This window comes from Octopus sinensis, linkage group LG8 (assembly GCF_006345805.1).
Source record: "Octopus sinensis linkage group LG8, ASM634580v1, whole genome shotgun sequence".
NCBI classification, from domain to species: Eukaryota; Metazoa; Mollusca; class Cephalopoda; order Octopoda; family Octopodidae; genus Octopus; species Octopus sinensis.
In genome coordinates, this window is record NC_043004.1 from 106,489,850 (window position 1) to 106,517,463 (window position 27,614).

Genomic DNA, 27,614 nt, shown 5'->3' on the forward strand with positions numbered 1-27,614 from the left:
ATCCCAATGTTATTTTCAGATTTAAGTCTCTTCTTCTTTTCTTTATTTTCTAAAGACTGCAAATGAAAAGAGAATTCTTTATTCTATTTAATCCATGGAACTAAATTAGGCAAGACATTCAAGATATTCTAAGCAACTGAAGTGAACTGGCAATAATCATTAAAGCTCAATAGTTCAAGGTTTAAATACGTTGCACAGCTGGATATTACTGTTTTTCTATTTGCCTTTTTTTTTTGTAGAATTCTCTGCAGTTACGGGAACTTTGGCGTCACATTCAACATCCCAAAGATGGTGTTGAAATGCAGAGTCACCGATTTCGTTTAAAAACCTACCAACATTGTGTGACCGGAAAAGAACTGGTCGAATGGCTTCTGAGGAATGGAAAGGCTGCAAAACGGTGAATATATTTTCTTATTGTGTTTGTACTTAGAGGATTACCGTTCTGGCATAAATCTTAGCATAGGCTTTTATCTGATGCTTGTTTCAGTCATTAGATTGTGGCCATGCTGGAGCACCACCCTTGATGGGTTTAATTGAACAAATCAGTTTCAGTTCTTATTTTTTTTTATGTCTAGTACTTATTCTATCAGTTCCTTTTGCTGAACTGCCATGTTATAGAGATGTAAACAAAGCAAACACCAGTTGTCAAGCAGTGGTGATGGGAGACATACACAAAGACACACACACACACATTCACAAGACCTCGTTTGGCCCAGGGCTATAGTGGATGGCACTTGCCCAAGGTGCCGTGCAATGGAACTGAACCCAAAATTATGTCATTACAGAGTAACTTTCTTAACCATACAGTCATGTCAGTGACTGTATTTTCAGGGTCTTTTTTCTCTTTCGCATTTCCTTTCAAACTGCAACTATTATTGTAATTAAATCAGCACACTAATTAACATTTTATTTGTATTTGTTTGTCTGAAACGGAATCACATTAACTGTGGCTTTCTTCAGCTTTCAACTAAGGAATGGTTAAATGAAATTCAATTATTTTAAAGTTAGTAAGTATGGACTAGAGGGTTAACTGTCCAATCCTATTTCATATCTGAATGTAATTTATTTTCTCTTTCAGAGTTCAAGCTGTTGCAATTGGTCAAGCACTTATTGATGCCTCATATCTTGAGTCAGTTTGCCGACAGCTGTCCTTCTTTCAAGATGATTACACACTTTACAAACCAGGAGAGGTCAGTATGTGAACTTTATTTAAACAATGCTTTGGGTGAGAAAAATCTAAAGTGATGAGTTGATTTGAATTCTATAATATTGAAAAGATTGAATGAGTTTGATGTTTCACTACCTTAACTTATTGTAATATAAGGTTAGTATTTTTCTGTGTTTCATGAGTAACTGGGCATTAAAAATATCAGTTAATGTTGTTATTGTTCCTGTTCAGCTGAAATCCTCTCAATTTCTCCAAGATAATTCAACTAGGAATGCATCATCCAATGTGTGTTTCCTTTTCTTAAGAGAGCATTATCTAATCTGAGGAAGATTTAGCTGCTATATCTAGCAGGTTCAGTGACCATGTAGATACTCTCTCTTTGACTTGATCAACTAATGTATGATGGAGAGATGATTACATATATATGTATTTGTAATACTTAAAGTTGAATATAATTAAAAAAAGAAAACAAAAAGTGAAGAAAAATAGCAGAAAGAATGAAAACTACTAAGGTTTATAAAAACTCGTCAGTAACTGATTTCCAACAGATACGGTTGCCTCAGTGACCAAACCACAGAAGTACAAAAAGACTTCTACATCACTTCATAAGACCAAGATTTTACTTTTTAAATATATGAAATTTATATCTCTCGTATTTCTGTTGCTCTTAATAAATTTTGTTTACTGGAATGGCTCAATAGTTCCTTTGAAGGATTGAAACTTACAAGTTCCAGCTAGTTGTAATTTCACTAATGCATAACCATAACTGGAAGCATTAATTTCACACAAAGACATCTTTTATCATCATCATCATCATCGTTTAACATCCGCTTTCCATGCTAGCATGGATTGGATGGTTCGACTGGGGTCTGGGAAGCCAGGAGGCTGCACCAGGCTCCAGTCTGATCTGGCAGTGTTTCTACAGCTGGATGCCCTTCCTAACGCCAACCACTCTGTGAGTGTAGTGGGTTCTTTTTACGTGCCACTGGCACAGGGGCCAGAGGAGGCTGGCAACAGCCACGATCGGTTGGTGCTTTTTATGTGCCACCAGCACAGAAGCCAGTCTGAATTGTGTAAGTTCTAGTTGTGTATGAATGTGTCTTAATTGATAACAGTGATGAACTTCCTCCGTGTATTGTAGACTACATCAGTAGAGCTAGTTAAAATTCTTTTTAACATCTCAGAGGGAAAGGAACAGTGCTCATAACTTTGAGTTGGTCCCTTCAGATTAGTGAAGTCAATGAGGTTGATATTGAGTTTAAGGATCTTGGAGGTTGATATTTATTGGAGATAATTCCAGTGGGTAGTGGTTTTGAAAAGGAAGTATTGGGAAAGAGGGTTTGGTATGTGATCAGGAATGAGATATAGCAGGGATGATGAGAGAAGGGGAGATGGATATGTTTAGTGGGCCTGAGTGGAGTTGTGTACAGCTAACTTTGTCAGAGGAGAAGAGGTTTTTGAAGTAGCATCTAAGAGAAGAAAGAGTGTGTAAGCCAGTGGTTAGTGTTATAGGGAAGGCGTTTTTAACCAATTTAAATGGTCATCTTTCAGTTATTCTCTAGAATACCTATGTATCATGCTGCAACAGTGTCACAGATATGTGACAATTATTGCAATATGCATCTTATTTAAGGTTTATAGGAAGTCAGCTACTGATCAAGATTGAAGTATATTCTGAGAATGGTCAGTCAGGGTTTAGTGGTGTAGAGAATGTTGACTAAGAGAATAATCTCCAGCACTCACTGGAGTAGCTCTGTCTAATCAATCAACTTGAAAGTCTACCATTTAGTGTATGATGTGACATTTTAAAATATTGAGACTTACATTTTGGTTACAAGGAGTCCATAGAAGGATGACAGACACAAAAAGAATAGATTCACTGTAGATGGGAAATATTTTATCAGTTAGGATTTAGGACCAGTGTGGGTAGGATACAAATACAAAAGAGATATCCTTTGAGATGCTAAATCTTTTTCTTTCTATTTCAGGCTGCCAATGCTTTGGAACAGACGCCACCTCCTAATATGCCTCCTTGTGTTGAAACAAACTTTGAACCATCCTGGTTAAAAGAAATCAACAACAAGGAATATGAAGATGAAAGTATTAACAGTAAGTAATTGGAATTCATTAAGTGGAGGTACATGGCTCAGTGGTTAGAGTGTGAAACTCACAACCATGAGGTAGTGAATTCGATTCCTGGACCAAGCTGTGTGCTGTGTTCTTGAGTAAAACACTTTATTTTACATTGCTCCAGTTCACTCAGCTGTAGAAATGAGTTACGATGTCACTGGTGCCAAGCTGTGTCGGCCCCTTTGCCTTTCCCTTGGATAACATCTGTGGCATGGAGCGGGGAGGGTGGTGTGCATGGGTGACTGCTGGTCTTCCATAAACAACATTGCCAGGACTTGTGCCTTGGAGGGGAACTTTCAAGGTGCAATCCCATGGTCATTAATAACTGAAGGGGTTCTTTACCCTTTATTTTACTGATTGCTATGGCAGCAGAATAGTCAGTCTTCTACTTGGTTGCTGACAATGGTTCCATTTTTAATTCAAGTAAAGCAGTTAGAAAATATCTGCCAAATGGAATCTTATCTTTATGAGCTTTAGTCACTGAACTGTGGCACCACATTGAAGGTTTTAATTGATACTTATTCTGTTGATTTCCTCTGCCAAACCACAAAGTTATGTGGCTGTAAACAAACCAACACTGGTTGTCAAATGGTGGTTAGGGACAAGCACATAGACACACACACACACACATAAATATATGATGGGCTTTCACACAGTTTCCATCTATTAAATTCAATCACAAAGCATTGGGGCTATTGTGGAAGGCACTTACCTAAAGTGTCACACTGTGGGACTGAACCTGAAACCATGTGGTTGCAAAACAAGCTTCTTAACCACACAGCTATGCCTACTAGATTTATTAATATTTGCATAAAAGAATATCTAAGATTATTATTTACTCTTTATGTTTGTTCCTTCTCAAGCCATGCCTGGCTCATAAGGGCCGATTTTCTCAGTTTCCTTGGCGTATAGGTTCCCCACCTGGATGGGACGCCGGTCCGTCACAGGTGAACTGCAAGATGCAGGAGGAAAGAGTCAGCAGAAGTTTGCCATTACCTTCTGCCGGAGCCACGTGGAGCTTCGGTGTTTCACTCATAAACACACACATCGCCCAGTCTGAGATTCGAACTCGCAATCCCTCGACCGCAAGTCTGCTGCTCTAACCACTAGGCCATGTGCCTCCACTTATTTACTCTTTATAATTGTGCATTTTTCTGTTGCTTTATATTAAAATAAAATAATAAACTTCATTCTTCTCTTTGTAGTCTCATTGTCTGATGATCAACAGGTTAGTAATTTCTTTGGTAGTCAGAAGTACAATGAAGGGGATTTATATGTTCATGCAAACCACTTTGACTCCTCTCAAAACAAGACGACTACAACCAAACCAAGGATTTCTGAAAATAAGAAATGTAAGAGATTCAAATTTTGTCATTATTAGTTTTATTAATAGAGTTTAGTTCCTTCTTTTTATCATTTTGCTCATCTCCTTCATTGTCACCACAATCTCTTCCACCATCTGATTTTCCATGCTTCTCCTCCCCTCCGTCCCCTTATCCTCCTATCCTTCCTACCGCTCTTCTACTGCCTCCCACTCTTCTACTCTCTCCCCCTCTCCTATTCCTTCCCTCCTTTCCTCCTCCCTTCCTCCCCTACTTTCCTCCTCCCTTCCTCTCCCTCTCTCCTCACCTTCTTCCTCTTCCTCCCCAATCATCATCATATGTCTGTTTTCCATACTGGCAGGGTTGAACAGTTTGACAGAATCTGACAAGTTGCAGAGTTGCCTCAGGCCCCCAAATCAGCTTTGGCTTGGTTTCTATGGCTGGATGCTCTTCCTGATGCCAACCACTCTACACTGTGTTCTGGATGGTTTTTTTTTCTGTCCCATGACACTGGCACTTATGTCTGGTTTTCATAATTCCCTTTTCTTCAACTGAGTTTGATGTCCGTGAATTACTTTGCAAATTTGTGCATGAGCTGTTTCAGTTCTAACATGAATAGCTGTTGATGTTTGAGACATGTCAATCATTAACAGATTATGAACCTGATGATTTAAAATCTAAAGTTTCAAGTTTCTCAGAGATTCTAAATCTTCTTCTGTAATCTCATTGTAGAAATATCTTGAGTCATGTGACCATATTGCAGTTCTTTTAATCTGAACACTAATATGTCTCTCATCACCACCATCATCATTTAACATCCGTTTTCCATGCTAGCATGGGTTGGACGGTTCAACTGGGGTCTGGGAAGCCAGGAGGCTGCACCAGGCTCCAGTCTGATCTGGCAGTGTTTCTACAGCTGGATGCCCTTCCTAATGAGTGTGATGGGTGCTTTTTACGTGCCACCGGCACAGGGGCCAGAGGAGGCTGGCAAATGGCCACGATCGGTTGGTACCTTTTACATGTCACCAGCATGGATGCCAGTCAAGGCGTTGCTGGCATCGGCATGTTCGGATGGTGCTTTTTATGTGCTACTGGCACGGGTATCACAACTACAATATCCATATGATTTTTATTTTGATGTTGATGAACTTGACTCAATAGGTCTCCTCAAGCACTGCAGGTCACCCTACAATCCAAGGTTAGTACAGCAGACCGTCCTGCGAGTCTTGAACTCACTTCATTTGTTGGGTCTTTGCAGTCACAGCATATCTCAGAGGTGTCTGTATTCCGTCGTTGCCTCTGTGAGGCCCAACCTGCCACCGGCACGGGTATCACAACTACAATATCCATTTGATTTGTATTTTGATGTTGATGAACTTGACTCAATAGGTCTCCTCAAGCACTGCAGGTCACCCTACAATCCAAGGTTAGTACAGCAGACCGTCCTGCGAGTCTTGAACTCACTTCATTTGTTGGGTCTTTGCAGTCACAGCATATCTCAGAGGTGTCTGTATTCCGTCATTGCCTCTGTGAGGCCCAACCTGCCACCAGCACGGGTATCACAACTACAAAATCCATTTGATTTTTATTTTAATGTTGATGTACTTGACTCAATAGGTCTCCTCAAGCACAGCAGGTCGCCCTACGCCCCTCTCTTAGTCATTAATCCTGTGTTTCTTGTTTCTTTGTCAAAACACTTTATTTCTCTCTTTTTTACATGTGTTTTTCTATGCTAACATGAGTTAGACAAACATATTATTGTGGTGTTGTTTTATAGCTGATCCAGTCTTCCTGTTGTTAACTCTTGCTCGTTTTCCAAACAAAGGTGTCTTTATCTTTTTTTTTTCCTGTTTTCAAAAGTGGTGAGCCAGCAAAACATCTGTTAACAAGGGAAATGACAGTTTGTACTTCAGTAATTTTTTTCTCGGAAACAGATGCACACACACACACACACACACACACACACACACATGCACACATGCACACTCACACTCACACATACATGCACACACACACATTTACAATAGGCTTTGTATAGTTTCCCACTACCAAAGTAACTCACAAGGCATTGCAGTTGAGAACTTTGCTTCTGAACCACATGGTTTTGGGTTCAATCTCACACAAGTGTCTTCTGCTATAGTCCTTTGGTTTACCATAACTTTGTGAGTGGGTTTGATAAAAAAGAAAACCTGTCGTGTGTGTGTGTGTGTGTGCATGCTTTTATCTCTTTGTCTTGACATTATGTGATTATTGTAAATGAATGCCATTAATTTCTGATATTCTGCATAAACATGTCTAGCCATGAGAATTATATTATCATGCTTGGAAACAGGTATGGGTTGGTAACAGGAATGGTCTCTGGCCCTAGAAAATATGCCTCAGTAAACTCCATCTGACCCATACAAGCATGGAACAGTGGCCATTAAAACACTGATGATGATGATTATATATAAGATTCCAGTTGGCACCTTCTCAACTTATCAACCCATCAATCAACCAGCTCTGTTATTTCTATAATGCAGTTATGGAAATAACAATACTACAACATATCATAACCATATATGTCTTTATTATAACATGTTCACCTAACATTTGCAGTGTATCCCATTTGTACTCCTTAACCCTTTCGTTACTGTATTTCTGTTGAGATGTTCTGTGTTTCTTTCAATTACTTTAAATATAACAAAGAATTTAGTAAAATAATTTAGTTATCATTCAGCTAGTTTTAGAAACATAAATTGTGACCAAGGTATGGTGGAAGATTTTAATTCAAAACTTACGAAAAAAAGACATTTGTATTCAGAGCAAGTTTCAGCCGAGTTGTTCATGAAAGGGTTAAATCTGTTGTTCTCTAGTACTCACTCCCTGCTAACATCTAGTCAGCTCCACTACTCTGCCCTTTCCAATTCAGAAATATTCTTTCACAAGAAGGCGGCAAGCTGGCAGAAACGTTAGCATGCTGGGCGAAATGCTTAGTGGTATTTCATCTACCGTTACATTCTGAGTTCAAATTCTGCCGAGGCCGACTTCACCTTTCATCCAGTCAGGATGTACCAGTAATCAACTTAATCCCTTTGTCTATCCTTGTTTGTCCCCTCTATGTTCAGCCCCTTGTGGGCAATAAAGAAATATTCTTTCACAAAGTTTCAAAAGAGTCCTTCTCAGATTTACCATTTTAAAAAAGACACATTTTAGTAAAGGCAGTGAACTGGCAGAATTGTTAGCATGCTGAGCAAAATACTTAGCAGTATTTTGTCTATCTTTGTATTCTGAGTTCAAATACCACTAAGGTTGATTTAGCCATTTATTCTTTTGGGGTTGATAAAATAAGCACCATTTGAGCCCTGGGATTGATGTAATTGACTTAAACTACTGCTTAAAAATGCTTATGAGTGTAAAAAATTGCATCCTTCTGTCACACCATGTTGAGCTGGTGTGAAAGAGCAGGCTTATCAAACCAGTGTGATCTCAACCCATTCTCTGGTGGAGAGAACATGCTGAGGCCCTCATCCTGCAGTGGGCTTATGGGCAATCTAACCCAATTACATTTTCAAAGTTTTGTCTTCTTTCCAGCCTCATCATCAGATTTGAATGAATTTGATGCTTTACCAAAATGTCGTCAAGAACTCCCAGATGATTTTCTTACTGGTACGTTACTATGAATTTTCTTTCTTTAAAACATTTTCATTATGATATCATTGCAGTGGATTAGTAGAATCTTTAGAGCATTGGATAAAATGTCTTGTGGTATTTGTTCTAGTTCTTTACGTTCTCTCTTCAAATCCCTCTGAGATTAAATTTGCCTTTTGTGCCTCCAGTCAAGTACTGGGCTTAGTTTAATCAAATAACTATCTGAAACCACTGGCCTCATTCTTAAATCAGAAACATTATTATAAAGGCAGTGAGCTAGTAGAATTGTTGGAGCATCAAGCGAAATGCCTCATTGCATTTGTTGCAGTTCTTTACATTCTGAGTTCAAATCATGCTGTGATAAATGTTGCCTTTCATTTTTGTGGAGTTAATAAAAGAGAGTGCCAGGCAAGTACCGGAGGTGAAGATATATATTGTCTCACACTTCCCTTCAGAATTGCTGGTCTTGTGCTTAAATCAGAAACCATTATTATTGTTATTATTATTGAGTGAGAGAGCAGTGCATGCCATCAAAGTGACACTGGGGTAAAATATACAAAGCCCAGTATACCCATCATGACTACCCGTCTGATAAGGGTACACTAGGCACATGCATCACAACCATATGTGCGTGACATGGTGATCTCATATCAAGATAAACAGCACATGACCTTGGAGATGGGGCCCAATTAGAATTTTCTTCAGGTCAAGTAGCCCATCCTGCTTAAAATGTCCCCGAATAAGGGTTGCTTAAGGATGTTGAACGAAACACCCAATATTCCAGAGGTAAATTGTTCAAACCCCAAAGAATCCCTCTCAACACATGGCTATGATGCTCCCCCACTACTTCTGCTCGTGATCAGAGATGCACATATCGTCAGCCACTAAGGGACATGCTCAACTGGTTAAGGTCAAACAACTGACAAGCAAATCTGTGGTATTGAGCAGAATATTTGCTGTAGCCCATCTTTTATACCAAGACAAAACAATGTACATGATAACACTTCCAATCAGTTAAGATCAGAAGCCATGAGAGCCACTGTCTGGTACTGCATCAGGGCATTTGTTGTTATTGTTGTTGCTGTTGTTGTTGTTGTTGTTTGGCTTTTGCTTTGTGTTTGTACAAATTGACTCCAAGTCTCACCCAGAGACCTTAAGAGACAGCAAGTCAGAAGTTCAAGTTGGTGTTGTGACTAGGGTGCCATATATTTGGTTTTGAACAGGGTATTGTTCTAGAGAATGTCTGTCAAAACATAAGCAGATTAAAAGTTTGTTTTAAAAGTAATTTGATTAGAAGATGATTCTGTGACGTTAAGCTGACAGTAAAAGGTGTTTGCTGTTATGTACATTTAAATGTATTTTAACACTGTTTACAGATTAAAATGTTTGGGGGATTACATAGACAATATTTTACATAGAATATGAGCAGTTCCCATGAACACTATTATCCTGATATCTTAGCTAGGTAGCAATCAACCCTTTTATTGTTATTATCATCATCATTAGGATAGTGAGCTTACAGAGTCATTAGCACACTGGGCAAAATGCTTGGCAGCATTTCGTACATCTTTGTGTTATAAGTTCAAATACTGCCAAAGTCAACTTTGCCTTTCATCCTTTCGGGATCAATAAATTAAGTACCAGTAGAACACTGGGGTCAATGTAATTGACTGTCCCCCTCCCTTAAATTTCAGGCCTTATGCCTATAGTAGAAAGGATTATTATTATTATTATTATTATTATTATTATTATTATTATTATTTAAGGTGGTAAGCTATAGAATTGTTAGCACACAGGGTAAAATGCTTCATGGCATTTCATCCGTCTTTACATTCTGAGTTCAATTTCTACAGAGGTAACTTTACCTTTCATCCTTTCAGGGTCAATAAAATAAATACCAGTTGAGCACTGGAGCTGTTGTAATTGACTTACTCCCTCCTCCAAAATGGCTAGCCATGTGCCAAAATTTGGAACCATTATTATTATTATATGTCTGATCAGGAGTTTCAACTGTTACCACATCATCTTGATTTTACCTGTAGTTTACCTAGGACTACATTATTAAAGGTGTCCCTTCATATTTTTCCTAAGACTGTAGATGTGTCATATGAAAAACATTTAGCTGCTATTTTTCACAGGTCATGCTAATACGCAGAGGTTTCTTCCTAAACCAACCAGATATAGAAACTGAAATTTTAAGTTGCCAGGTGATTTATAGGTGCAATGAAAATTTAGATATAATTTTATTAGTAAAGCCAGTTGTCACCAATAACAATATCTAGACTTTAAAACTCATAAAGATAATATTTTCTACTAATTGTCTTATTATCTGCATATGATATTATATGAGTAATAATAAACAGCTTTTCTAATGGTGGAACTTAAAATAGATAAAGTAATAACAGGATGTAAATATTGATTTTAAAATACCTTTGGATGAGAAAAAGCTGAAGGCTGCTCTGTCCAAAGGTTTTTTTAACCTAACATGCTATAATTTATGGTTTTCTCTATTTTGAGTTCATCATTAATGACAAAGATTTATTTTTAGTTGCTAGAAGTTTCATAATTTTTATCATATAAAGAAAAAATTTTTTTTTTGCTCTTGAATTATGCTATAGTCATTTAAATTATATTTCAAATGCCTTTAAATTCCTTTTGGAAATATAACGACCTATGAAGTATTATATGAAGTATTATACTTTGTTTTGATGTTTTCTTTGTTAATTTGTTGTTTATTAAGGTACATTATTTGTGTCTAAATCTGGAAATGCTGTAGAACCTATTATCTGTGCCAAAGGGTGGCGATCTACTGAAGAACTTCGAGAGAAAGAAGACTGTTTGGCATATGATAGGCTAAGGTTTGTATATTTATATAGACTGCAGGACAAATACTATTGTAACTGACCTATAAACAGTGTGTATACATCAAGTATGATACACAGATGGCTATATAATTGTAACTTTTTACAAATCTAGTCTCAAATACACTACATGTTGTAATCATTCTAACCAAAAATTCAAAAATAAAATAAAATTTCTTTCACAAAATCCTTCTCATCATAATAGATTTACATAATTCATTTTGGGTTTATAAATATTTTATTTTTCTAGCTTCAGTCCTATGTTTTCTTATAGCATTGCATTTAACTAAAATGCTTGTTATTTCTCCTTTACATAAAAGAGCATTTCTCCAACTTTCTCAAAAATTGGCTTGTGTTGTATCAAAAAATTATTCTGTCTGTTGGTTTTTATAGGAAATGACTCCAGTAAATCCGATTTTCCATGTGTAACTTTTATATGACACAAAGAAATTTAATAGGTGCAGGAGTGGCTGTGTGGTAAGTAGCTTGCTTACCAACCACATGGTTCCGGGTTCAGTCCCACTGCATGGCACCTTAAGCAAGTGTCTTCTACTATAGCCTCGGATGACCAATGCCTTGTGAGTGGATTTGGTAGATGGAAACTGAAAGAAGCCCATCGTATATATGTATATATATACATGTGTGTGTGTTTGTGTTTGTCTCCCCAACATCGCTTGACAACTGATGCTGGTGTGTTTACATACCCATAACTTAGTGGTTTATCAAAAGAGACCGATAGAATAAGTACTAGGCTTACAAAGAATAAGTCCTGGGGTCGATTTGCTCACCTAAAAGGTGGTACTCCAGCATGGCCGCAGTCAAATGACTGAAACAAGTAAAAGAGTAATATTTAGTTTTCAAAGATATTATTCAAAAAGTTAAATATAAAATAGATGGAGTTTGATTTTGCTGAGGAATAATGCTTTGCATTTTGACAAGAATATTTTTTTATAAATTCATTCCTGTAAGGATACACGGTGGAGAGAGAGATGCACTCACATGCATGTTTTCCTTTTCCGAAAATAAGTTTATTTCTGAAAAAAATGCTGTGTGTAAAGCTCTGTATAGATTAAAACCTGTTTGCAGAAAATTATAAATGAAAAACAGATGTTAGATGACTGAACAATGTATGTATGTGTGTGTATGTGTGTGCATGTATTTGCATATGTATGTATATATATGCATGCATGTATGTATGTGTATTTTAAGATCCAAAAAGATCAGAACTTAACTGTAGCTCTTGGTGGTCCAAATCAGAATATGCAATCTATGTTGGTATCTTTTCAGTATATTGTCTGGTTTAAAAAACCACATCAGACACCATGATGGATCTAAGGTGTAGGTACAGTAGGTGGTCAGACTTTGCATGAGGAGTAGAAGACAGCCACCATGTATATGTATGTCTGTATTTGTATATATGTAGGTTTGACTGTGCATGTACTTGAACTAACATTCACAGGAATATATTGATAAGCTGGTTCTTTTATTATATCCAGAAAAGTTCATAAGGAACATCTGTCAAACTTGGTGCGCCAGTTGCTCAATCAAGAAGGCTTACCACTCTCCTGGGAAGGCACCATCATGCAAACAGCCCACAAAGTCAGCCAGTTTGTAAGTCCTGATGTACGTAATGAAGGAGATGACATGGATATACGGAAATATGTACAAATAAAAAAGGTAGTTATTTTACTTAGCTTATAAATTTCATGATGTTCAGTGTATAGTAACAACTAGTAAGTGTTCATGTAAAATAACTTACATATAGATGCAGGTGTTGCTTCCTAACCAGTTTTGGCTGTAGTCTTTTACTATAGCTCCTGACTGAGCAAAGCCTTGTGAGTGGATCTCATAGATAGAAATATGATGATGATGATATATATGTATATAGAAATGTATGTTCGTATATATGTTTTTCTTCTTATTGGCCAAAGTTACAGAGTAATTCAAGTGCCAAGGGTTTCAAGTATGAAACTCTCAACCCTTGAGCCCCTCTGTAACTTCTGATTATTAGTAAAAAAATCATATATACTCATGTTTTGAATTCTGTTTTTCTTGTTTACATCACCAAAGATATATGTATGTAAATATGCATAATGTGTGTGTGTGTGTGTGTGTATGTGTGTAGTTGTCTCTTTGTCTTCATATCATGTAGTGGTTGTAAGTGAGTGTGTTTGAATTGGCTACAAGGTTTCTATCATGATGCAAGTTTTAATTATTATTCTGGTCTTGACCATCTTTTGAAGGTTTTGGGAAAAATTTTTTTCACTTTTTTTATTTTGGGGGTTAAGATGTTGCTCAGACTGCTCTCAGATCAAAAAAGTGTTTGCAATTTACCAATTGGTTGCTATATATTAGTTTGTAAAAGCACACACACATACATATCCATGCATATGCGTAGTTTTTCTAGTTTCTAATTCCAAATATTATCTTCTTAGATTTCTGGAGGTCAGAGAAATCAGACTGCTGTCATCCATGGGGTCGTTTGTAGCAAAAATGTTGCTCACAAGAAAATGCAGACAACTGTCTCAAAGCCAAAAATTCTCTTGTTGAAAGGTGCCATTGATTATCAACGAGTTGAGAACAAATTTTCTTCTCTGGAACCCTTAATACTTCAGGTAATTTTTATAATTTTATTCTCTATGAATGTGTCATGTTCATCATCATTATCATCATCTGATTGAGCTTGCTCAGACATTTTAAATTCTAACACACCATCCATCTTGGTTCTGCATTAGTTGAGGGAAGTCATCAGGCAAGTATCTGGTGTCTCTGATGAGTTGATCTACATGCACTATGTTCACATGACCTGCTCAAGTATGGCCATGCTTTGGCATCCATAGCAGTAGGTCACTTGCCAGCTCTTGTTTAGCATGCCACCAATGTCCTACAAAGTGCAAGCACCTTTCTGTCATAGTGGTGGTAACAGGCAAATCTCCAAGACACGTCTAAGACTGCTCTTACCATTCCGGTGTAAGTTCCATCTAGCTTGGATTCCAGTTTTTTGATAAACATTCAGGCTGTTGCTCCACATAAAATGACTGACTCTACTGATGTACAGAAAAAAATTCCTCTTAAGGTTATCTGACAGGGTTGATTTCTAGACGTCTGGTTTATTTAGAGTGGACCATGCTTTGGCTGTCCAATGCAGAACAAATTACACTTTTAAGCACCATGTTAATCCTCATGAAGTTTGGTTTGATTCTTAATGATTATCTTTGTGAGAGATTGAGAGTGAGCTGAGCGGGTGGCTGAAGTGTGCAGGAGAAACAACCTTGCTAGCATCAACCTGTGATGTGAATGGAAACTGAACACTGGGTGAAAATGTGTTGTGTACTGTAGGTGGTGGCTACTCATTGAAGTGAAATAAATTGAAGAAGTCAAAGAAGAGTATGAAGAATTCAAACGTCAGGATGGTGGACTATGCAGAAGATTTAATAAATGACCAACATGATTGTGACATGCTATGTAATGGGCCTATCCAAACTATTTCTGGTGATTGGATGTTAAAGCATTGATGCTGCCTATGCTGTCTGTGTGTGTTTGTTCTACTTCCAGCAAGGGTGTCGTAGTTTTAATCCTTTTGATACCAACCTGTCTGAAATGGTGCAAACTTTCTGTTTTACAGTGAACCAGCTTAAAATTTCCCTCAAAATTTCATGTTAATCTGTTTCAAGCACCAGCTTAATAATGACAAAATTATTTTATTAAATTCTTCATCATTTTCGGGTCTAATTGAAACAAAGGCAGTATATTTCAGTAGAAGTATGGTAATAAAAGTGTTAAACCAGATTAAAATTCCCAACTTGAAATATATATATATATATATATATATATATATATATATAGGTGCAGATGTGGCTGTGTGGTAAGAAGGTTGTTTCCCAATCACATGGTTCTGGGTTCAGCCCCAATGTGTGGCACCTTGGACTATAGTCTTCTACTATAGCCTCAGGCTGATCAAAGCCTTGTGAGTGGATTTGGTAGACAGAAACTGAAAGAAGCCAATCATATATATGCATATATATATGTGTGTCTATGTTTGTCCCCCATCACTGCTTGACAACCAGTGCTGGTGTGTTTACATCCCCATAACTTAGTGGTTTAGCAAAAGAGAATGATAGAATAAGTACCAGGCTTATAAAAGGTAAGCACTGGATGGGTGGGGGGGATACATTCAACTAAAAATTCTTCAAGGTGGTGCCCCAGCATGGCTGTAATCTAATGACTGAAAGAAGTAAAAGATAAAGATATATATGTGCACACACTCACCACCACATTTGAAAGAACATCAAAAATAACAATACCCGTAGTAGTTCAAAATGTTCATTTCTACATCTGTTGTCATCTGATCATTTAATTATTTGTAAAAGTTATCTTACTGAGGCATCTTTTCGAAAGGTGAGCTTCAAATTTCAATTCCCCTCTCATATACATTTAAAAAATAGAAATAAATAAAAGAAGAAAGAAAGAAACAAGCAAACAAAAATAATTAGAATATTAGTTCTGGAGGCTGTTTCAGCAAATTTGATCAGTACAGAATTCATATTAATACACTTAGAAGAACAAAACAATACCATCAAGCAATAAATTATGAAGCTCTACACTTATTTCATTAAAAAAAGCTATGATACATACATACATGCATGCATGCATCCATCCATCCATACATACATACATCCATACATACATATGCACGTCATAGTTTTTGATTTATTACTAACCAAGCTTAACATTGCTTTGACTGGACTTTAGTCTCAGGATCATAGTGATGGCCCCATGTTTCATCCTGTGTGATAAGTCTGCTGAAAAAGTCCTCCTCATTTTCTTGGCACATTGCCAAAAGAGCCTAGGAGCAATTAACTCATTCCTGCTTCTGAAAAGGTGTGAGCATCTTGGGAATCCATCATGCAGACAACTTCCGCGTGTGCAAATGGTCATGAATGATTTTTTTCTATGGACCCTACACTTATCTTCATTTCTTGGGCTAGTTGCCAAATAGTTATGTGTCAATCCTCCAAAATGGCAGCTTCCACTTTATGGATGGTGTTGTCATCAATAGCAGAATTTGGTTGTCCAGGAATAGGAGCAGTCTCCACCGATGTCCAACCACATTTGAACAAGCAATGCCAGTGTTAGACTACGTTGTATGGTGGTGCATTATCACCATAAACTTCTTTCAGCTCATTGAAAATCTCTTTTGGTGTACAAATATAAGAACCTGATCAGTGATCTGCATTTAGCTGCCTCCATTATGACACCTTAGTACACTTCAGCAGCCATAAAAGACCAACAGAAACTAGTGGAAAGCGGCTATTTACAATGTGATATGTAGAGACATGTATAATTTTACCTGTTCAAGTTCTTTTTCCTGCAATAACTAGAAGTGGGTCAGGGAAAATCTTTAATGAACATCCTTTGTATGCTTTAATTGATATTTGATAAGAAATGTTTGTATAATTAATACATAGGCACAAACACATTATGATGTACCTTTTTTACATACCAAATTCACTTTTGTAATTATGAATTAAATTACATTTTATATTTTTAGGAAAGAGAGTTTTTAAAAAATAGTGTTGCGAAAGTGTGTGCTTTGAAACCAGATGTCGTTGTGGTGGAGAAATCAGTATGTCGACTTGCACAAGAGTTTCTCTTAGAAGCTGGTATCATTCTAATTTTCAATACCAAAACTGTAAGTACACTTTTAGATTCATGTATTTCAAGAATTTTAGTTGTTGGTTTCCATTGAAATGATAGTTCTCATGCACTTAAAAACTACTGAAAGACAACTTAAGAACCACACCAAACCAGAGGGTAGAGATAAGGGACCAACTTGGACTTGTGTCAGCTACATTAACTATGCACTATTTGGATGTTGGTTTTTCTTTTTTGTTTCTATTTTATAGTCATTTTTCCATGCTTGCATGTACAGGCTAGAACAGAAATCTCAAAACATTGTCCAGCCTTGGGGTCACATTAATTTTATCTCCTTCAAAGACACAAAGATATCCTCCCTTCACATATCAACAAAACACTTTTGTACACCACTTACAAATAGTACCACTAAGTTATAGACAACACACAACTAAATCTCTCCAAATTATGACAAATGCTAAGTCTCACAATCACTAATGCTCTCTCTGAGTGATCTCTCATCCACAATGTAGCAAAACTGCATGTTAAACACTGGTTTTCCTCTTTAGGACCAGAAAATACTTAAGCTCCCAACTGTTGCTAACTCTCAATGAAGCTCAAGTGAAATCTACAATGGAATACAACTCCTACACCTGGGACAGTGCTGCTGCTACGTACATCAATATCCTAAATGGCATCCAAGAAAACACTATCCAGTTCATATGGAGTCACTCGCCAGTATTTTGATCTTTGGCATGCAGGCATCTGGATTTTCTACTGCTATTACTGTGGCCTATTCTTCTCAAAGATGGCTGGTCATGGGTCACCTCTACCCAAAGCCAATTATCTCATTTATCTCTTGTCCACTCATCACCCAAACTCTGCTTACTCATGTTATCGACCTCACCCAAACCACTATACTCAGGTTTTCTTTCTCCTCACAATGTCCTCTCTTGAATTTCCTCTCTACCTATATTTTTCTACCGTCATTGATTTGTAGTTGCTTAAAAACATCAGTTGCATTTATCTCTCCAATCTCGTATTGTGACAAACCCTTTCTTCAGACCAAATCATTAAAGAAAAATAATACCAGGAGACTAATTTTACATTAGGATGCACTCCCTACAACTAACCTGTCCAATTGAAATAGAAAATGAGACCTGTATTTTTATTCTGTCAGATTTAAGTACTTTAACCCTTTCATTACCAACCTGGCTGAAACCGGCTCTGACTCTGAGTACAAATCACTTGTTTTCATAAGTTTTGAATTAAAATCTTCCACCAAACCTTAGTCACAATTTATGTTCCTAACACTAGCTGAATGATAACTAAGTTATTTTACTAAATTCTTTCTTATATTTAAAGTAATTGAAAGAAACACAGAGCATCTCAAAATAAATACAGCAATGAAAGGGTTAAGTCAGGGATACAGGAAAATAACAGTAATAAGATCTGCATTAGTATCCAGTACCTAAACCATACATTTGCTGTGCCTCTTGTTCTAGCTCACTACCTTAACATCACAGCCACAATTTTTTTTTTTCAAATTAAATTTTTACACAAATTAAAAACTTTTAATAAATTTAATATTTGTAGAAACTTGTATTGAATTAAGTGACACAGCAATGACAATACAATGGTGCAGAAGAGATGGGTTGTTAGTACTGACTAGGAATTATAATTAACAACCAATGCTTGAAGGCAGATTTTCTCAAAGGTTGTATGTGGAAAGGTAACTGCTTGAATCATGCCAACTCATAATGGCCAATTTCCTGGTTTTCATGACATAAATTCCCCACCAGAATGGGATGCTTGTCTGTTACAGGATTACTCATTTTTACCAGCTGAGTGGACTGGAGCAACACAAAATAAAGCATTTTGCTCAAGAACACAAATCATCGCCTGGCTAAGTAATCGGGGTAATCGAAACCACAATCTTCTGGTCATGAGTCCAACACCATAACCACTAAGCCACGTGTCTCCACAGATTTTCTGAAGTTGTTGATAAAATGATAGAGATAGTTTTAAAATCTTATAATTAGTTTCATAGAAATATGGTCAGCTTCAAATTCAATAATGGGAGATGTGGAGGTTAAAAAAGACATAAACAATATTATAAGGGTTCTTAAGTGTCCACTTGGTGGATTTGTTTGCAGCTTTAATCTACAGAGAAAGAATGGATTCTCAGTGAAGGTTCCTTATCAAACAACAGAACCTTCCTTCTCTATTAAGAAAAGTATATTCACTCCTAAAGAATGATTATATTGAAGAAATAATGGATATAGAAGAATGTTATTCATATGGACTACACTAAGGCATCTTGATTATTAATATTTTCATGACTTTGATAATTCACACAGTTGATACCATGTTTGTTGACATGTAACCAATTAAATATTGGAAGGTGATTCAGATATCTTGCTCATCTGGTATGCTGTATTTTTATCTGATTTATTATTGTACTATATGCATTCTGTTGTACACTGTTTGATTATATGGTGGGATAAGTTGTTGTCAAGTCAGTTTGCATTTATTTTCATATATGACAAGGTTGTTCAACCTCAGGGTTCAATTTTTTAAAAATTCAGAATCTCTTAGTCCAGTTCTGATTTCTGAAATGGCATTTTTCTCTAATTCCTTTCCCAAACCACACTAACTTTATCCAGCAGCTCATCCCTAACTTTTGTGGTGACTTTTGAGACCAATTACTGTTCACAAAATACTTAATTTCGATGGTGCATTATATTTGATGTTAAATGTTATATCCTTATGAATAAACAAATACAATGCAACAGTGTAATAACAATATAATCAAAACAAACAACAGTAACCACATGTGACATAGCAACAATCTTTTGAGAGCCAACAATCCAACATGCTAACTTGAACTGTAAATTTTGAACTATCAACACACAAACTGTGGAACTAGCACAGACTACTTCACTTACTCAGACCGCTTCTATTTATATGTAGTGGTCCAGTCCATTCTTGCCAGGGGGGTGGGCATTGTACTCTCATACAGCATTAAATGTGTAAACTTTTGAGAAAAAATACTTTAATTCTTTTTCAGAGTGTAATGCAAAGATTATCAAGATGTACTCAGGCAGAAATAGTTCGTTCTATTGATGGACTGGTAAATAAACCAAAATTAGGGTTTTGCAATTCATTTAAAGTGAAAAACTTCCAGCTTCCAAATGGTAAATGTAACATTAATGTAATTCTTCTAAGTATTTTCAGTTTGAAACATTCAGATAGTTTCAATCTAGCTGTATGTACTTATATCTATGATATTTCAATGTTGATTTCTAACTTTAGTGCATGACCAGAAATATGGAAATGAAGAGCTAAGTCAATTGATATTTTTCTACACTATATCATTGATAAAAGAGATGGAACTAAATGCTCTTTGGCATTAAGTTCATTACTCTACCACTTCTTTCATGTGTCATCTTGTGTTAATATAATAAAGTACACATATGACGGATCATCAATTTATAAACTCTCAATAATACACAGAGGTACAAGATGGGCTTCTTTCAGTTTCCATCTACCAAATTCAATCAAAAGGCTTTGATCAAACTGTAGAAGCCACCCGCCCAAGCTGTTGTGCTGTAGAACTTACACACATCATATATTTAATGAATTATGCATGTACACAATATATGTATATATATATATATATATTATATATATATATATATATAATTATTAATAGTCAATCCAATGAAAAAATTCATTTCCTTCAAAGGGATGTAAAACATCTAATTTTCATTGGTTCTTCAGTTAGGTACGACAATATATTAGAGAAATAATCCGAACTTAAAAATAGTATAATTTCAATATATAAATATTTAAGGAAATAGAGAAAAACAATTGATATATTAAAAATTCATTTACATCATCATCATCATCATCATCGTTTAACGTCCGTTCTCCATGCTAGCATGGGTTGGACGGTTCGACCGGGGTTCTGGGAAGCCAGAAGGCTGCACCAGGCTCCAGTCTAATCTGGCAATGTTTCTACAGCTGGATGCCCTTCCTAACGCCAACCACTCCGTGAGTGTAGTGGGTGCTTTTTACGTGCCACCTGCACAGGTGCCAGGCGAGGCTGGCAACGGCCACGGTCAGATTGGTGTATTTTATGTGCCACCGGCACGGAAGCCAGTCGAGGCGGTGCTGGCATCGGCCACGAGTCGGATAGTGCCTTTTACGTACCACCAGACCAGGGATCCTGGCTGGTTCAATTCGATTTCGATTTCGCTTGCCCCAACATGTCTTCACAAGCAAAGGGGGTTGGCATGGGTGCCTGTCGTACGGTCGCATTGGAGTATTTTACGTGTCACGGCCACGAGTCGGATAGTGCTTTTTACGTACCACCAGACCAGGGATCCTGGCTGGTTCAATTCTATTTCGATTTCGCTTGCCCCAACATGTCTTCACAAGCAAAGGGGGTTGGCATGGGTGCCTGTCGTACGGTCGCATTGGAGTATTTTACGTGCCACGGCCACGAGTCGGATAGTGCTTTTTACGTACCACCAGGCCAGGGATCCTGGCTGGTTCAATTCGGTTTCGCTTGCCCCAACATGTCTTCGCAAGCATGGGGGGTTGGCATGGGTGTCTGTCGTCGGATGAGGTTCTATATCGACTTCGCTTGCCTCAACAGGTCTTTGTGTCCAAGGGAGGAAAGGCATTCATAAGTGGGCTGGGCTCACTTGTCCTGCCTGGTCTTCTCACGTACAGAATATTTCCAAAGGTCTCGGTCGCTGGTCATTTCCTCAGTGAGGCCTAAAGTTCGAAGGTCGTGCTTCACCACCTCGTCCCAGGTTTTCCTGGGTCTACCTCTTCCACCCTCAACTGCTAGGGATTGGCACTTTCTCACACACCTATCTTCATCCATTCTCGCCACATGACCATACCAGCGCAATCGTCTCTCTTGCACACCACAACTGATGCTTCTTAGGTACAACATTTCTCTCAAGGTGCTAACGCTCTGTTGAGTATGTACACTGACATTACACATCCATCGGAGCATACTGGCTTCATTCCTCACGAGCTTACGCATGTCCTCAGCAGTCACGGCCCATGTTTCGCTGCCATGTAGCATGGCTGTTCGTACACACGCATCATACAGTCTGCCTCTTACTCTGAGCGAGAGGCCTTTAGTCACCAGCAGAGGTAAGAGCTCCCTAAACTTTGCCCAGGCTATTCTTATTCTAGCAGTTACACTTTCAGCGCACCCACCCCCACTACTGACTTGGTCACCTAGATAACGGAAGCTATCAACTACTTCTAGTTTTTCCCCCTGGAAAGTGACGGAAGTTGTTTTCTGCAGATTTTCGGAGGTTAATGCTCCCGAGCATCTGCCACATACAAAAACTATCTTCCCAGTTAGCCTACCTTTGACATTGCTGCACCTCTTATGTGTCCATAGCTTACACTGGGTACATCTTATAGAGTTTCTACCTACACCTTTTCTACAGATCGAGCAGGGCCATCTTCCTGAAGATATTTGTGGATTGTCTACCTTCCTACTTATTAGTACTTTGGTTTTAGCTAGGTTGACTCTAAAGCCCCTTGATTCTAAACCCTCCTTCCACACCTGGAACTTCTCCTCCAGTTCTGATAGTGACTCAGCAATAAGAGCAAGGTCGTCAGCGTAGAGGAGCTCCCAGGGACAGCCTGTCTTGAATTCCTCCGTAATTGCCTGGAGTACTATGATAAATAGGAGGGGGCTGAGTACTGAACCCTGGTGGACCCCAACCTCTACTTTGAATTCTTCTGTGTACATGTTGCCAACCCTAACCTTACTTACGGCATCTCTGTACATGGCTTGCACAGTCCTCACCAGCCATTCATCTATCCCTAGTTTCCTCATTGACCACCAGATAAGGGATCGGTGGACCCTATCAAAAGCTTTCTCCATGTCAACGAAAGCCAGGTACAGGGGCTTATCTTTGGCTAGGTATTTCTCCTGCAGCTGCCTTACCAGGAATATAGCATCAGTGGTACTTTTCCCTGGCACGAACCCAAACTGCATCTCATCTAAACTAACTCTCTCTCTGATTAGTTGGGCTATGACCCTCTCCGTAACCTTCATTACTTGATCCAACAGCTTGATACCTCTGTAATTATTTGTATCTAGGGCATCACCTTTACCTTTGTAGCAGTTGACTAGTATGCTGCTGCACCAGTCATTGGGTATGACTCCTTCGTGTATCACCTGGTTGACTATACGGGTGACTAGGTTATAGCCGACACTGCCAGATATTTTGAGCATCTCTGCAGTAATTCCTGATGGGCCTGGGGCTTTCCCTGTCTTCATGCTTCTAATTGCCTTAGCTACCACGGAACTATCAACTCGGATAGCTGGTCCCTCTGTAGGGTCAACATTCGGCAGACTCTCTTTATCCCATTCATTTTCCTCATTCAGCAACCTTTCATAGTGGCGTCTCCAAGCTTCTCTCTTTGCATCCTCATTTAGCGCAAGTGAACCATCCTCTATGCGAACACATTTCTCTCCTACCACATCACGATTCTCTCTCACACACTGTCTTGCAACACGAAATACCTCAAGTCTTTCATCCTCACGGCGCAGCACATTGGCAAATTTTCTCTTATCTGCTTCCCCTCTGGCTAGATAGACCTGTCTCCTAGCTTCCCTTCTGGCAGTCTGATACCCTTCCCTGCTACCACCGTTCTTCCAGGCCTTCCAAGCCTGTTTCTTTTATATAATATAATTATACTATAAAAAGATATAATATAATATGATATAATATAACAAATAATCGAAATAAATATATTTCCTACAATTTATTTTCACTTATATCCACTAGTGAATTTATAAAAATTCACATTCATGCATATGAATCCCCTCAGGGGTAATATTTGTCTAAAAAATAGATAAAATTTCATGCAGGGACTGCTAAATCATAAAATAGACTGATTTAAAATATACCTGTGTTTACAAGCATGAGCATCAATCATTTTAAAATAAATCAAATAAACAAAACAATTACAACATTCATAAAATGTTCTTGTGCATCTTTGATAATATTAATCTAAAGATATTTTAATCTAAAAATAATCACTGACCATTTTTATTATATAATAAAACATATATGTTAAGAATTTATGGTGGAGTAGGAAATATATTTTATTTAAAATTTCTATATACTATTTTGAAGAAATAAACAAGGATATATTTTATTCAGACACTAAATTCATTAAAAAAACACTTTTAATCAACAATTCAGTAATTCAAAAGTTTCTACTAAATACTAATGTTTAGAATTATCTCTTCAATTAATAACAAAAAATTAAACATTTTTTATAATGATAAAAATAATAATAATTCTATTACTGAAAATTATGTTGCTAGAACTTGTGATTGTAGATTTAAGGATAAATGTTATTTCAATAATTTTTGTACGCAAAATAACCTTGTATATAGGTGTAGAGTTGAATTTAACGGGAAACATTATTTTTACATAGGATCAATTGAAAATTTTATTAAAAAGCGAATTGCAAATCATGAACATACTTTAGGAACAGGGATAGATTGAACAGTACTAGTTAAAGTAAGTTTATATGAAAGTTAAAGGATAGTATGAAATTGTACATTAAATGTCAAATACTTAGTCATCCTAGATGGTATAAAATTGCTGATAATAGATATAACTTCTGTGTGGATGAAATATATCAAATTTTAACATCAAAAAAGAAACTTTTTGTTCACTACTGTATACATATATATTTATACATATATATATTTATATATATATATACATATATAGATATTGTTTTGTTTATTTAATTTATTTTTAAATTATTAACACTCATGCTTGTAAACACAGGTATATTTTAAATCAGTCTATTTTATGATTTAGCAGCGCTTGCATGAAATTTTGTCTATTTTTTAGACAAATATTACCCTCATATTCATAAATGTGAATTTTTATAAATTCACTAGTGGATATAAGTCAAAACAAATTGTAGGAAATATATTTGTTTTAATTATTTGTTATATTATATTATATCTTTTTATAGTATAATCATATTATAATGTAAATAAATTCTTACTATATCAATTGTATTTCTCTATTTCCTTTAATATATATATATATGTTTAAAATAGATTGCATGTACATATGTTTATATATAAATATAGGCATGACTGTGTATGTCTCTGTGTGTGTAAATATATATAATATGCCTAATAAATATTTTAATGTACCTTTGAAGGTCACACCAAGACACTGTTATACTTTGATGATTGTGCCAAACACCTTGCTTGTACAGTAACTTTGAGAGGGTCTCATAACAGTGAACTGAAAAGAGTAAGTAAACATTGATATGAAAATCTTTCTTATCATCTTCCTTCAGTATAACAGAGTATATAACTAAATATTTTCTGGTTACTTTTGGCATTCCTGAAAGCCAAATAACCAGAATAAAGAAAGGTGGGGGAAAAAAAGTAGAAGACATTTGGCAAATGTGTTGTGCAGTGAGACTGAACCAGAAACCCCTGAGTTGCAAAGCAAGCTTCTTAATTAGACAGCCATGATGGTGTCTGCTTGAATCCTTGTCTATCCTTTTTCTAATACAATGTATTATATGATTGTCTTGATTAGATGATTGTATTGATCTGAAAATTGTTATGTTTATTTTCATTATATTTCTTTTTAGTTTACATTGTACACTTTCTGTTGCCTATTGGTTTCTAATGAACCAATCACAAATTCACTGTTTGTCTATTATGGTAAGGGTAGAAGGAAAATGTTTGTAATCATGGTGCAGTAAATACCACAAGTTATTTTTGTTCCATGCATCAATTTAGCAGGAGTTTCTTGCCACTGTATATATCTTTCACTGATGCACACACACACACACACACACCACACACACACACACACATCATCATCATCATATGAAAATTAGACAGAGAGAAGGAAAAAGTTGTGCTCATGCATACAATGGACTTTCCCATTGAAGACGATATGTGAGTGTTTAGCTTCTGCTGAATGACCAGCATAAATGATTTGTTTATAGTGATCAAATGCAAGTGTTGTACATAAGCTCCGTCCCTCCATCAAATTGATGCTGCCTGGACAGGTGCACTGTGCACCATATGTCAGGTGTCACAGTGAGCAAAGTGAGATGAAGTGTTTTGCTCCAGAACACAATGCAACACTCAGGCCAGAAATTGAAACCACGACCTAACAACCATGCATGAGTGCAGCACCCTAACCACTAGGGTTTCCATCGACTAAATCCACTCACAAGGTTTTGGTCAGCCCGAGGCTGTAGTGAAATGCACTTACCCAAGGTGCCATGCAGTGAGACTGAATCAGAAAGCATGTGGTTGAGATGTAAACCTTAGCACAAAGCCATGACTTCACCTATAGCTATACCTACACCTATAACCATGCCTGCACCTATTTACTTACATTTTCTATTTTAATTTCAGGTGAAAAAAATAATGCAGTTTATGACTTATGCAGCATATCATTCTCAACTTGAAGTTTCATTTATTATGGACGAATTTGGCCTTCCTCCACCCTCTGGGGATGAAATAGGTCTTAATTTAGACACTGACATATCAGATGTTAATTCTGAATTGAGAGACTCTCAACAAGATGTAAATAGTGAACAGAAAGATGTGATAGATAACAGGGGACATGTATTTAATAACCAATGTAGGAGAGATGCTTTTAAAACAGCCAGTTCAATGACTTTGTCTCTTCAGCTTGTTGAAGAAGTTGGTGATACAGACGTAGTTGATAGTGAACCTTCAGAGAAGGACATTGAATCTAGTAAAGAAGATGATCCGTCTCTAGACATTTCAACAGAAGTCAGTCAAAGCAGTGACAATAAACTATGCAAAGATGTCATGAGCAACAGTCGAAAACAACCTGGCATAGAAGAACTCACTGATTTTTCTGATCCTTTACACAACTATCTCACAACGAAGGATGACTCCATATTTCACAGTTCTGTTGCACTTCAAGAGCAGAAGGTCGCTCAACAGCAGAAAATTCGAAAAGCACTGGAAGATTTAGTTCTATCTGTCTCACCTTACATAAAAATTGATCCACCATATTTAGAGACTACTAATGGCTTGAAGTCAACTTTGCGGAAGTATTTCCCTGATGAGATGTACTTCTCTCCAGCTTTAAGTGAAAAGAACATTGACAATCGACCAAAATATTTTGATACCGATGTTGTATCACGTATCAGTAACAAAAAAAATGTAGAAATTACGGAGGCACATCCTTTTATCATGTGGAAACTTGAAAAACCAGTGAAAGACCCATCTGTACAGGTAGGTATTTGACATTATTATGATAAGCAAATAAATATTTCTGTACCTGAGAGAAAAGTACTGTGTGCGTGTGTATTGAGAGGAAAAGAGAGAGGTATTATGTAAGTGCAGACAAGTATCTTAAAACAGTATTCAATTCCAAGGGAAGACTGATTACAATATATTATGTATTTTACAAGCTATTGTATCTAATGGATACTACTGCCACTATATCTCTCTATATAATTAAGTTAAAAGTTATGTGAAAAAGAAAAAAATCACTGTTAGTCATGACTAATTTTATTTTAATTATTTTCATCAAGAGAGAGAACTTTGAACATGTTCCAGTCTTATTATGACCTCAACAGAAAATCATTGACTTCACTATACTTGTTGAGCTAGTGATGAGAGAATCATCAAGTAAATGTACTAGAATGTTCACTGAAGTGTGTTGAATTAAAGCAGCTTAATTTCAACAAAGTATCACAGTAATTTACTTAGAAAAAATTTCTGCAATCAGTATTTTTGCCATGTTCTTTCAAAATAATTTCAAATGTGAAAACTGGGGC

The 27,614-nt window shown here is 36.9% G+C and overlaps 1 protein-coding gene across 4 annotated transcripts in view; it reads left to right on the forward strand.

The window, feature by feature from the left end:
• LOC115214903 (1-phosphatidylinositol 3-phosphate 5-kinase) overlaps nt 1-27,614 on the forward strand; it is a 126,738-nt gene that overhangs the window by 40,710 nt on the left and 58,414 nt on the right. For all 4 annotated transcript variants that reach the window (XM_029783959.2, XM_029783960.2, XM_036505661.1 and 1 more), the window contains 12 exons: nt 240-397; nt 1,079-1,190; nt 3,157-3,277; nt 4,504-4,650; nt 8,194-8,268; nt 10,991-11,108; nt 12,608-12,788; nt 13,547-13,726; nt 16,663-16,803; nt 19,816-19,942; nt 24,987-25,081; nt 26,212-27,066. In XM_029783959.2, coding sequence (XP_029639819.1) covers nt 240-397; nt 1,079-1,190; nt 3,157-3,277; nt 4,504-4,650; nt 8,194-8,268; nt 10,991-11,108; nt 12,608-12,788; nt 13,547-13,726; nt 16,663-16,803; nt 19,816-19,942; nt 24,987-25,081; nt 26,212-27,066 — 2,310 coding nt within the window. The remainder of the gene's footprint in view (nt 1-239; nt 398-1,078; nt 1,191-3,156; nt 3,278-4,503; nt 4,651-8,193; nt 8,269-10,990; nt 11,109-12,607; nt 12,789-13,546; nt 13,727-16,662; nt 16,804-19,815; nt 19,943-24,986; nt 25,082-26,211; nt 27,067-27,614) is intronic.